Source organism: Zootermopsis nevadensis, unplaced genomic scaffold (genome assembly GCF_977971745.1).
Source record: "Zootermopsis nevadensis isolate Lab colony 2312 unplaced genomic scaffold, Znev_1.0 Znev_ptg000008l, whole genome shotgun sequence".
NCBI classification, from domain to species: domain Eukaryota; kingdom Metazoa; phylum Arthropoda; class Insecta; order Blattodea; family Termopsidae; genus Zootermopsis; species Zootermopsis nevadensis.
This window is the reverse complement of record NW_028259140.1, coordinates 6,066,633-6,078,900: the sequence shown is the minus strand read 5'-3', so window position 1 is coordinate 6,078,900 and position 12,268 is coordinate 6,066,633. Positions and strand designations below refer to the sequence as shown.

Here is a 12,268-nt window from a genome sequence, read left to right as displayed (position 1 = left end):
TGGTGGTACATGTGATTGGATCTGTGCCATGTTATACGCACAAAGCAATTTGTTGTGGTGGCATTGGCCACATGGAGCTAATCTGTGTTAGAATGCTAAATGTCATCGAGGGTAAATGTCAGTGTAAGGATACGTCTGTAATTTGGCTGCAAATATGACCAGTTTAACATTTTTCTTGGTTAATATTTCAGTTTTATTTAGCTTTTTAGGTGAGTACAGTTATGAATATCAAATTTTTATTAGCAGACATCGCTAAGATGTAAATACTGAGCAGTAAAAATGCGACGTTTGGTGCACAAAGTGGTTAGGGCATATGACCAAGATGTTAAGGAGGATTTACATGAGGAATGGATCGCATATGCCGTCTAATATAACCATGTTTTAATGATGCTTCATTGGAATAAACCCGGTATGTTTCGGCCTCTGGCGGTCGTCGACAGTGGTATGTGTACATCGCATTTTTGCAGTATATTTTAATGCTGTTAGGGTTATGCAGCAAACATAGAGTGATGTAACATGTGATACAGTAAAATACACATATGTAATGAATTGTATCACGATATTTAGAAGTTTATTACTGCCTTCTTAATAAAATTATAATTTTGTGAGTTGTAAAATGTTATGAACATCCATATACTGAGATCTGTATCAATTGAGTACATTCTTCAAGACGTTTTGAGTGACCCAGGACCTCTAAATATTGTTTTTTATGATACCAGTACATGAGTATGTGAGTTGTGACACATCATTTATGTTGCAGAATTGCTGATCACTGTGTGATAGTAAATAATGGACAGTATCTGGGGATATATGTAATTGTCAGACCTTGTACATTTTTACAAGAATACATGCTACTTAGGTGTGAAAGTAATACTTTCAGCATGCAGTATCACAAACTAATAATATATTCTGCATGGTTATAAGAAAGGATCCATGGAATGTAAATAAATTCTATTCTATGTTGAGTTCTGTATTAGGAATAGTACTGAATAATTCTATAGTATTGTGTTTGTTGTCATAATGTGTTGTATTATGCATGTTTAACTTCTGTACTAGGCCAATTAATTAGTGCAGCCCACTTATATGCCAATTTTAATTAGTTTCAGAATATTATCACTTCAAGGTCCATTATGTTGTAAACATTACTGTAAATTACTGTAAGTTGCTTTGATAGTTATTGTGCTGAGTGTCGTAACTTTGTTATATGTACTTGTACATTGTGCTAAGTGTCGTAACTTTGTTTTATGTACCCATACTGCTTTTCTGGTTTCTTATTAAGAGATAACTATCAAGAACAGTCCATTTTTAAAACTTTAACAAATCTAAAAATACCTTTTGTTTTTATTTGAAATACTCCATTTGGATAGGGAAATAAAAGGAAGAGATGCACAGACTGCAAGTGTGTTGCACACTTTCCAAGCTGTTCTCATATTAGTATTAATTTCACATGTCAATATGAATCATATCTTTATGTCTGAACGTGGCAGAATATTGCCACTTTAACTGGTAAGTTTGTTATGGTTTGTACATTAGTCAGTAGAAGTAGGGTGGTGAGTTTGGTTCAGACAATTGAATGTGTTACAATAACTTATTTTGAGATATATTCTGAAATATTTGGAAGAACAAGTTAATTTACTTGTCTGCTATAAACTAGCATTACATGTGTGCACATGAACAGTTATAAAGGGGAGAATGAGTTAGAGGCTTGGAAAACATGGGAAATTTCTTAGTGTCTTCTTAATTATGCGGAAAATTTTTTTATATCGTGTATACTTCCACATCTTCTGTTCCCATCAGTATTTGAGATAATTGAGTCAGTGGTATTTGAGTGCATTTTAAACACAAACAACATAGGCTTGGGCCTAAGAAGGATTTATGGACTGTAAATAAATTCTATTCTGTACAAGTGATTCATTAATTTTTATGAACAGTACCTCCGCAGAGAAATCTGTTCTGTTGTACGTAACCAGAAATTAAGCCTATATAGTACATTTTTGCCATTCAGTATTTTGGTAGATTATCAGGAAAGTGGGCTGTGTTTTAGAAGCTTGTAGTAGTATGTTGTGGTGGTTGTGATATGTTGGCAGATGCTGTTGATGAAGACTGTATCGACTTTCAAGGCAATACTATAAACCATGGCCTTCTGTACGTCCCAGGTCCCAGCGCTTGTTCATTGTGTGTCTGTTACCATAGTGAGCCTATGTGGTGCAAGGCCATCTACTGTGATCCACCCTATGTGAGCTACACAAATCACAGTCATTCTCATGTTTCTTCTACCTCTCCGATACACACTATACCCAATTTTTCACTGACATTGGCTTCTTAATTCATTCTTTCATGTGTGGCATGCAGTATTTTATATTTGGTCTCTTTCTACTTAAGTGAAGGCTGAATTCTGTGTTATGATTTCCAGAGCAATAATTTTGAAATGATGTGGAAATAATGGTGTTCTTAGTAGTTGGTAGTGACACTTTTACATAATCACATTGAATGCAGTTGGTCTCGTAGGAGATTTATGTTACTGAACTAGAATCTGGGGACAATCAGTAGTTACCATAGTTTCAAATAGTATGTTTCAATATAGCTTATTTATTTATAGTTCTGATTACTTACTGGGTTTAGGATTATCTGAGAAAAGGGTATACTGTATGTAACTCAGTTAGGCATACTGATTGTTATAAGGATTTAAAGCTTCTGTTATGTATTCTCATAAATATATACCACTTGAATTAAAATAAATTGTATTAAAGAAGCAAGAAATCATACCTTTCATTGGATTTAAAGGAATTTAGTAGTTTAGATGTTCTATGGTTCAGAACTGTTGTGAGGGTGGTGTAATAGTTTTAGGTGAACTCGCATTGGAATTCTGAATGGAGTGCTCATTTTCCATAATGAATTAATTAATGATTTTTAGTATAAATTATTTGTTGTAGCATTAGTTGAGAAACACTATTAGCAGTTTAATGTGAACTAAACATCTTATAGGACAGAAGATAATAGATTCTTAAGGTATCTGCATTCTTGAAATATTTGTGCTACTGGTTTTATATCTACCAGTGATATTGTTCTGCTTTTATGTAACCAGTTGAAGTGCTGGGCCAACAGTTGGCATTACACTGTAATTGTACTGAACACTGTTCATTGTCAAGATAAATTTATTATATGCAACATTTCAGGAATTGACTCTACTGCACTTCACAGTTCTGTTAGTAGCGCTAATAGGCATGAAACCTTGAATATGTTAAATACCTCCTTTGCATGCTAATCACTGCAGGCTGCTATAAAAAGATGAGAGTGGAGCCAATTTCTGAAACATAATGGCCAATATCCATTAATTACATAATAACTGGGGTGTAATGAATCAGTCAGCCATTGTCAGATACACTAGAGATTCAACAATTATCATACAGCTGCTTGTTCAGTTAGATAATGTGAAGCAGAATGTTGAGAATTATGGGCTCCCTGTCCTAGCAGAAAGAAATAATGAAAGATTAGTTGCCTGAGGGTCTATGTAGAATGGGACCTTTTAATGAGAGGTGCCAGAATTTTTAGTGTCTGTGAATTTTTCATTACAAATTAAATTATTCAATTGTTTATAAAAATATAAAATTGAATATGGCTGTCTTCTGGGTTGTATCATTGTGTTGTGTGGTAGAAGTTTACCAGTGTTTCAGAAGTACATGCTATCTCCGTTATCTGGGCTATGAGATGATGATGGATATTCATTGCTGTGAGAACCTCAAATCCTACAAATATAAAATCATTATAATTTATGATTCTTATTAACTGAGAAACACAAAGTGGTGGTTCTGGAACACCTATTTTCTTTTTCTTAAATATAGCATTTGTGGTATGGTTTCAGGTTATGTGCGCAGGTCTTTCACTCATTTGTTCAGGCATATTTTGATGACACTGAAACAATTCAGATCTTAATTTACTGAACTGCTTTTTAATAGGTAGATATTACTAAAAGTGAGGCAAAGACTATTTGTCACTTCCCACAGCTTCCTCCCAGCCTTGACATCAAAAGGAGAGCTTATGTAACGTTGGCGTTTACGTTGTCTGACCAATTGTTAGATGAGACGAAGTCTGTTAATTTGTTGCAACTGCGCTCATCTCTGCCTTAGTACAATTTGACTCAATTTGTGAAGCAACCTACTCAGATTATGAAGTTTCAGCAGTACACAGTGCTCTATTGCTTTGAACTATTCATTACTTTTAATTAATGGAGGGACAGTTATGGCTTTCAAGAAACACTGGCAATATCGTTTTCATTTCACATACAAATTGAAGTCGGAAATTGATCCAGATGTTTTTTGGATGGTTGATGGACAGTTACAACTGTTACATAGTTTCAAATGAAAAAAATTTATGATGACTGTGAATGTAGAGTTATGAGGGATTTAAGGATAAGAGTTCATGGTTGTTTTACAGAGTTATCCCAGCACTTTCTTGGAGGTACTGAGGAAACCCACACAGAAACTTCTTTAGGGTAGTTGGATCCCTGACTGAGAAATGAATTTCCTGAATGGAAGTCATATTTGTTAACAATATACCAACTAAATGTGTGTTGAAATCTGGTGTAAATGGAATGGAGAAGAATTAAAACTACAGTATGCTGTATTTGGTGTAAAATTTATGTATCAATTAAGAATTCTCACAATTTAACTTCAAGTTTTGAATATTTCTGTGGTAGCAGAATTAGATAAAAACAAAATTTCAGTTTCTGTTTTGGACTGTAAGGATGCCACTATTGTAATAAGCAGGAAGCCTGGGACCCTCCCTACACTTTATCAACACCAGTTTTTTTGTGTTGTGTCAGTTGCGAGAATAGAAATTTCAGTCTTGCCCATGAATAACAGTTTATTATTTGTTTCATTTTGTACTTTGCTTTTATATTTTAAATAGTGTGTAACAGTGTCCTGGGTGGATGAAAAAATTCTGGAATTTTGAACATGAATTTTTAACTGTGTTGCACATAGCAATGAAAGAAACTGCATGTTTTCTTCATGTCTGAAACTTATGTTCTCCCTTCATAGTCAGTTCACCTATCAGCACTTTTCCATCTAATGAAGAATAAAGTGTTTGAGCCCTTCTGTTTTCTTGAACTAATCATAACAAACAATGTCTTATTAAATGTGTTGGACAACTATGTTATGCCTCAAATGGAATATCATGCAGTGGTAGCTTGTGACCGTCCAAACACATAGGGCAAGGACATCTATGGCTGCCCCCACTCCCCATACTTGTGTTAAAAGATTATACAATTAGTGTGTTCATTTAAATGTTCATATTTTAAGTTCACAACAATAAAAGCAGAGACTTTCTTTTATTACACACAACCAACAGCCCTTTTTTTCAAACCACTGTGTTCAAAACATTCTTGATTTTTTGCCATCTTGTTGGATTTTTTCTGATGTCATCCATGAAAATGGGTGTTTCCAATAAACTTTTAGCTTTATTTATAAATATTCATAGGCATATATCTGTATTATTAATTTTACAGTTCTGTGTTCTTTTTGTGTTTATTGCTGAAAATTCCCTCCCATGTCATGATTTTGTTTGTAGGGTTAATGATATGGGCATGGTTTAACAGGACTCACTGTAATAGTTATGTTTATTAAAGTTTAGCTTTAATAAATATGCTGAAAAAATGCATGGTATCACATACCTACGTACTTAGATATGGAGTTAGCCAGGGTTGCTTACTGAGATGTATTAATTGTCATTTGTAGTTTTGCAAGAGGTTCCGAGCAGGAGTGAGATGCTGTGAATTTGAGTGCCTGGATGAACCAAATCCCACGGATGGATTCTTAGGAGATTCACCTATGAATAGAGCATTCATTGTTGCTCCCAGTCCAACCCTTTCAGTACTACTACTGCTAGGATCTGGGATTCTTTGGAAACCATAGTGAGGTTCAAATGAGGTTGCAAGGTAAGACAGGTCCTATCATGAAGGTGTTGCTGTGGGTTCTGGTGTATGTCTTCCTATAGTATTTGAATAATACAAAAGTTTTTATTTTCAATGTTTAATAGTGTTAGAATTTTATGAATGTAAACTAATGCACAGCAGCAAAAAAGCTCTGGATTTTTCCTCTCTAGTAAGAAAGCCTGTTGGAATACTAAAGTAGTGTTCAATAAAACTTTAATAGCGTGCTTGATGTTGATTAAATCATTTTGAAATTTTAATGCTTCTTGGTAGAGGCATCATGTGGGCATGGGGTGTGTTGCTGATGTTTGACAGGAACATACTGCCTCAATCATAAGGGCATAATGTTCCTCTGAATACAACTAGCTTCAACACAATGTCAGCATCCAAAACCAATATTATCATTGACAGTCAATTACTGTGAAAGCTTAAAATGAGTTAAATAATTTCTTGTTAAACTATATAGCATTTTGTATAGACTTTAAAAATGTAAGTATTTATCCTAAGTTTCCCCCCCACCCAAGTATCCACGAGCCCTAAATAAACACGTGGGATTTGAAATTATATAATTGTACGAAAATACTAGTAATGATATAGAATTTGCAAGGCTACACTGTTATGTGGATTATTCACTTATTCTTCCACTTCCATGCACTAAGACTAAGACCAAGACCATGCCATTAGCTGTGCTAATGTATCATTCTGTTGGTTTACTAGGTTGCACTGACATATCAGGGTGTGATGAAAGATATGTAACTCTTGCTGCTATGCCTGGATTCAGCAATGAATCTTTTGTGAGAAGCCACTTTTTTCTACTTCCTTAATTCCAGCTAGCACCAAGTACCACCAGTCAACAACTCAGATAGCTTGACAATACTACACATTGTGGGTCACATAATAAGGCTTTGTTGACATTATTATATTGGCCCAAACCTCTGTGAGGAATGTTTGTTGACCTATTTCTATGAAATATTCTGCAATGTTGCACTTGAAGCTATTTTTTGCTGAACTTATGTATACTGAAGTGAAATGTGTGTTTTAGAGAGTGACAGCCTGGCTTGTAATTTAATTTTAGCATACTTGTATTCTGCAAAATTATAGGTTATGTAACAACAGTCATGGATTAAGTGATAGTAAGAGTTCTTCTTCAGCTTGTATATAATATTTGCTATCAAGTACAAATAAACTTCTTTTCTTATCACAAATCCATTGCCCTTACTTATTAAACTAAATTAAAGGTGACTTGAATTCAGTACAGAAGATACAGTAGGTGAAATTTCAGGTTCTTGTGGCAGTAAATATGAAGATGACTGACTTCTGGAATGTTATGCCATGTAGTCTGGTGGAAGTTTACAGGTATTTCAGAGGTGTTTGCTGCAGTCTTCTTCAGAAAAAAGATAGCAATTTACATTATAGCCAGATGTTTTTATGGTTATTGATCCATGGTATTGAAGTATAATAAATAAAGTGAGCAGCACTTGTCTCAGAACATACATGAGTAGTCTTCTAACTTAGATGATATTTAAGTGAAATGCTTGAAAATTAATGCTAATTATTGCATTCTACAGGATGTCCAGTTATTGACTGGGATTTTACATGGCTACAGTTTATTAACCCATAGAGGCACTGAACAACAGTAAATGCAGAAAATAAGCTTATCTCAAAAAATTCCTGTTACAAAATTGTTGCATCTGCTGCCATTAGTGACACAGTAAGAGTGCAGTTGATATTTAATATCAGTTTACACTTGGCTTAAAAATGTCTAGTGTAACAATACGAACAGCTGCAGTGATCCAGTGTTTGAGGTCTGTTAAGTTGTCTTTCTTCCCAATAGACCCATATGCAAACACCCTTCATATAATGCCAAAGGAAGAAATTGAGAGGTGTAGATCACACACTCCACTTTTACTTGTGGAATATCCATTATACTGAGGATGTGTGCATAAGAACAGGATGCCAGTTTGCTAACTTAAACACTTTTGAGTTGTGCATAATTTTTGTTTAATGCTGTTTGTTATCCTTACTGGTTACGGAAATGTAAAGCTGTCCCACTATATACCATTTAGGCATAACTCATACTCATTCTTAACCTTGGCACTAGATGGGTTTGAGTGGTCAGCGTCATGTCCTGTCTGCACTTTATGCTGGTTACTGAAGTTTAGCCTTGTAAAATCTTATGGTCACTAAATTAACATTATGTATTCGAGAGATACAGTATTTGACATTAACAAGTATTTCTGTTTCTGAAGCTAAATGTATTTGAATAATACACTATTACATGTCATGCATATAAAAGCTTTGTTACCAGGTTTTTGCCAGTTATCTGTCATTATTAATAGCCAGGCTGAGCATTCATTGAGGTATGGTAAAGATGAACATGTATTTTTTGGATTTTGTAGGATATAGTAGTTTATAGCACAATAAACTACAGTAGACCACTCACATTTCACAATGGATAAATTATCCCACTAATTTGTTGAAGAAGAAAGTTTTTTTTGGTGTATTAAAATTACCATCAGTCACATTTACCAGTATTTCTGTGCATTTATACCTGGAAATAAGAATGTCCTTATTCTATTAGATAGGCAGTATAGCATGTTACATTTTCTTGCCATCTCTTCAGTGATCTTATTTAATGGCTTGTAATCTGCAGTTCCTTTTGTAAGTTTTATTTTTTATGTCAGTAATGTATTTTCATTTGCTTTTATAATAATCCAGGCTTTATTACAATATATAAACACAGGTCTTGCCTAAATTTTGTATATGTTGAGTCTAGTATGTTTTTGCACTAATAAATATTTGAATACCTGTTTCATTTCTTTGTTTGTATAAATAAAACCTTAGTATATAAAGCATAATTTATGAACATTATTCTGAACCAAGATATTTTACTTATGCTGTACATGTTTATACTCCAAGCAAAATTGTCAGTTAGCACATTAATTAAGATATAAATATATACATATTTTGTTTTAATTACAGAATTCTCTGACATAATGGTATAATAGTGTAGTGGTTAGTATACATGTAATCAGTCATGTGATATTATATACATGTTCTCTGCACTTGAGTTGGAAGGTTGGTGTACATCCTCCATTATAGTTGTGTGATTTGCAGTTGTAAATTCATATAAGGATCTTGGCTATAATATACTTGACATATACAGACTTGTACAATATTAATTTGTATTATATGTTATTCTTGATCTTCAACACTGTTTCAGTTAGAAATAACTGTTGTACTGCTTGGTAGAATATATTTATGAAGTTACTATAATAAAATTTTTAAAAATTCTCATTTTTTTATATGAGGCACAGATGAATACAAATGTCAGGGCATTGAGAGTCTGTGACTTTGAGTAATGTTTTTGTTACATGACTGTTATTCATATGTTTTTAAAACTGTTATCGCATCTCATTCAGTTCTTTGCATTTATAATCTTGTAACTGTTTCTGTTTTCTCATTTTACACTGTACTGATTGTTATTTATTCTAAACTATGCAAATGTCTTATTCAGGTATCCTTAATCATAATGTTACCAGATATAATGGTAAACATTCTCATTTATTTTGCTGGGGGGTAATAATAATGAAATATTGTGAAATTGACTTGTTTATAGCAGTGAATGCTATATTAACATTGTTAGAACATTTCTCTCAATGTAATTTTTAAGATACTAATATGCATGATATGTATGAACATTTTGACAGTTTTGTCGACCATATGTACATACGTAAATTGCTGTTTACTATTACAGAGAATGAAACAAAGGAATGTAGTACTCAGTCTCTTGCTAAAAGAAAAAAATTGTAAGATTAAAACTTGTTCATGTAATGGTAGGAAATCTACCTATACTTATTCAAATATTTTAGTCAAGTTTCTAGTATTGGTAGTACATTTGGAACAAATTTCAGTATTCTATCTTGTATGAATTTTGGCATGCATTTTTATATCACAGTTTACATCAATGTTCTTCCTGATTGTTTCATATGTGGTCCAGAAAGAAGCAAAAAACAAAATGCCTTGTGGGAAAATTGTTAATTGATTTTCAGTAATTCACCTGAAAATGTGAAGTTCATTTTAAAGAGAATGGTGTACCATTTTTCTAGGAAGTTTACATGATAAAAAGAGTTTCCTGGGTTATTAGGTCTGGTGCATATTTTGTACCATCCTCTATTTTGATATTATACCAACCAGAGTTTATTGCTTTGCCCAACATCGCAACATAAAATTAATGAGGGTATCTCATTCACTATGCAACTTTCATATCCTTTTACTCTTAACATATCTATCATATACACATATAATACTAATATATTTCTCTCATGTACCTTTTACATTATATACATTTCAATTTGTTATAAATTTGTGTATTGGGGTTTCATTTGATGATGTAACTGTCTTGTACAGCAGAACACCAGTTCTGGGTTACTTTTGATGGATTCATTGAATTGTGACAAATGAAAGCTAGGTGACTTTGATATTGAAGTGACAATATATCTGATGACTGATACTGAAATTACTGTTTCGTGACTCATTGAGTGTCTTTTTGAATTTGACAGTGATAATGGGAAGTGAAGAGATTTAATATTTTTGAAAATACTGGATTGCAAAAGGTAGACAAGGATGCTGACAGATGAATGTAAATTTTGGTATGAATATGTGTAGTTAGGTATGTCAGTTGTATGGAATAAATATGTTGTTCAGATGGTATTATTTTAGATTTATGTTCAGAATAGTATCGTGAAATAATGACATTGACATTTTGAAGTTACATATTTGAATCATAAGAGTAATTTCAGATGACCTATATAATGAATATCTTCTATTGTGTACATCACGGAAAATTTTATATATACTTATATTACATCACTAAAATTTTTAATAATCAGTGTTGATTTCGCAATTAATCTGATCATCACATTTTACCAAATAATAATAAAACTTTCTAGAGGCCTATAGACACAAGTATAATAGTTCTGCATTTCTTTGTTTAATATTTTATCTCAAGGTTTGTATTATCTGTGGTACATGTAAAGGTACCAGAATTGCTTGTATGATCAATTTTTTAATATATCAGGATTATGAATTCTTACGATATGTGTCCCAGTACTACAGTATGCTGAATATCTACCATGTCGCAATATTTAACACTAAAGTTTAAATTGTTTATACCTAGTAGCAGACATTAAAATTATCTGATGGTAATGTAACATGGTATGAGGTACAGAGTGTTATGTAAAGTGATTGACCACTTTCAGTAGGAAGTTTTACAGATGAAAGTTAAAAATAATTTGAAATGGACACTTGAAGAGCTCAGTGACATTTTAACAACTTTGCTTTTAAAATTGTTTTTTGGAGCCATTAATTTATCTTATGGGATGTATGTAGGAATGAACATATTTTGTCATGCAAGATGAAGTGGCCTTTCAGTGATTACTGGCAATTTTTTTACATGCAAATGAATACTGATATAGGATGGTGTGGGCCTTGTGAATAGGCTCAGATGTGGCTAGGCAGTGAAGTTAAACTCTCCTAGTTTTAATGATCCTCTTCTCACATAATTTAAATGTCAGGCTTTTCCAACACAGTTTGTTGCTGTTTTATCTTTAAATAAATTACCTTAACTGCACCTGATGAACCCGTGGAAGCTTGAGATATGCATTGAGCTTTCCATGTTATCCCATGGCATTTTAACAATCTGTAATGAAATGTTCACATCCTTTATTTGTTAATTATTAAATACAGTTTCAAAATGTCCTGCATTATAATAATTAACTGACTCTGGTAGTAGAATTTGAAGGTCTGTCACTACCACTACTGCTACTACTGCCTTCCATTGAATATCGTATGGTAGTTTGATCCACGGTCTTGACTTCACAGATTATTTCTCTAAGGACCATTTTAATATTATCTGCCCATAATAGAATATGGACTCAAATACACAAGTATTCTAAAGTAAATGTTGTCCATTGCATTCAGTAATTTTTATCTTCATTACGTCTTTTCTAAACTTCTGAAGGAATCTTTTTTATTCCTTCATCAGAACATATAAGCAAGCTGCATGTATTAATCATCTGTCAGTCCTTTTTTCATGAATTGTTTGTGTCTTCTGGGTTGTGATATTGTGTGGTGATGTAAATGGTTGAAATTTCAGAGGAATGTATTGCCTCCATCTTGTAACTGCAAGTGGGAGGTGATACACTGGTAACTATCTACAAGACCATAAGCATCATAATCCACGTTTTCACTGCTGTGAAAACCTCAGTCTCAGTTTGATATTTCATTACAGATGCTAGATCCCCCAATGTCTGGCACAAACTAACTGCATGCCACTGT

At 33.2% G+C, this 12,268-nt stretch overlaps 1 protein-coding gene across 1 annotated transcript; it reads left to right on the top strand.

Annotated features, from left to right (window-relative positions):
* The first annotated feature begins 18 nt into the window (after positions 1 to 18).
* LOC110840364 (uncharacterized) lies at positions 19 to 10,642 on the top strand. Its single transcript, XM_087344940.1, has 4 exons — positions 19 to 209; positions 2,088 to 2,236; positions 5,736 to 5,935; positions 6,647 to 10,642. The coding sequence occupies exons 1-3, from the start codon at positions 155 to 157 to the stop codon at positions 5,910 to 5,912; spliced, it is 381 nt and encodes a 126-aa protein (XP_087201066.1). The 5' UTR covers positions 19 to 154; the 3' UTR covers positions 5,913 to 5,935; positions 6,647 to 10,642.
* The last annotated feature ends 1,626 nt before the right edge of the window (positions 10,643 to 12,268 follow it).

What these genes read in the sequence shown, in the direction of transcription:
- LOC110840364 (XM_087344940.1), top strand. Translation starts at nt 155, where the DNA reads ATGACCAGTTTAACATTTTTCTTGGTTAATATTTCAGTTTTATTTAGC. An exon ending in AGTTTTATTTAGCTTTTTAG is followed by an intron (nt 210 to 2,087) that starts GTGAGTACAGTT and finishes ATATGTTGGCAG; the next exon opens with ATGCTGTTGATGAAGACTGT. An exon ending in TCTACTGTGATCCACCCTAT is followed by an intron (nt 2,237 to 5,735) that starts GTGAGCTACACA and finishes TGTCATTTGTAG; the next exon opens with TTTTGCAAGAGGTTCCGAGC.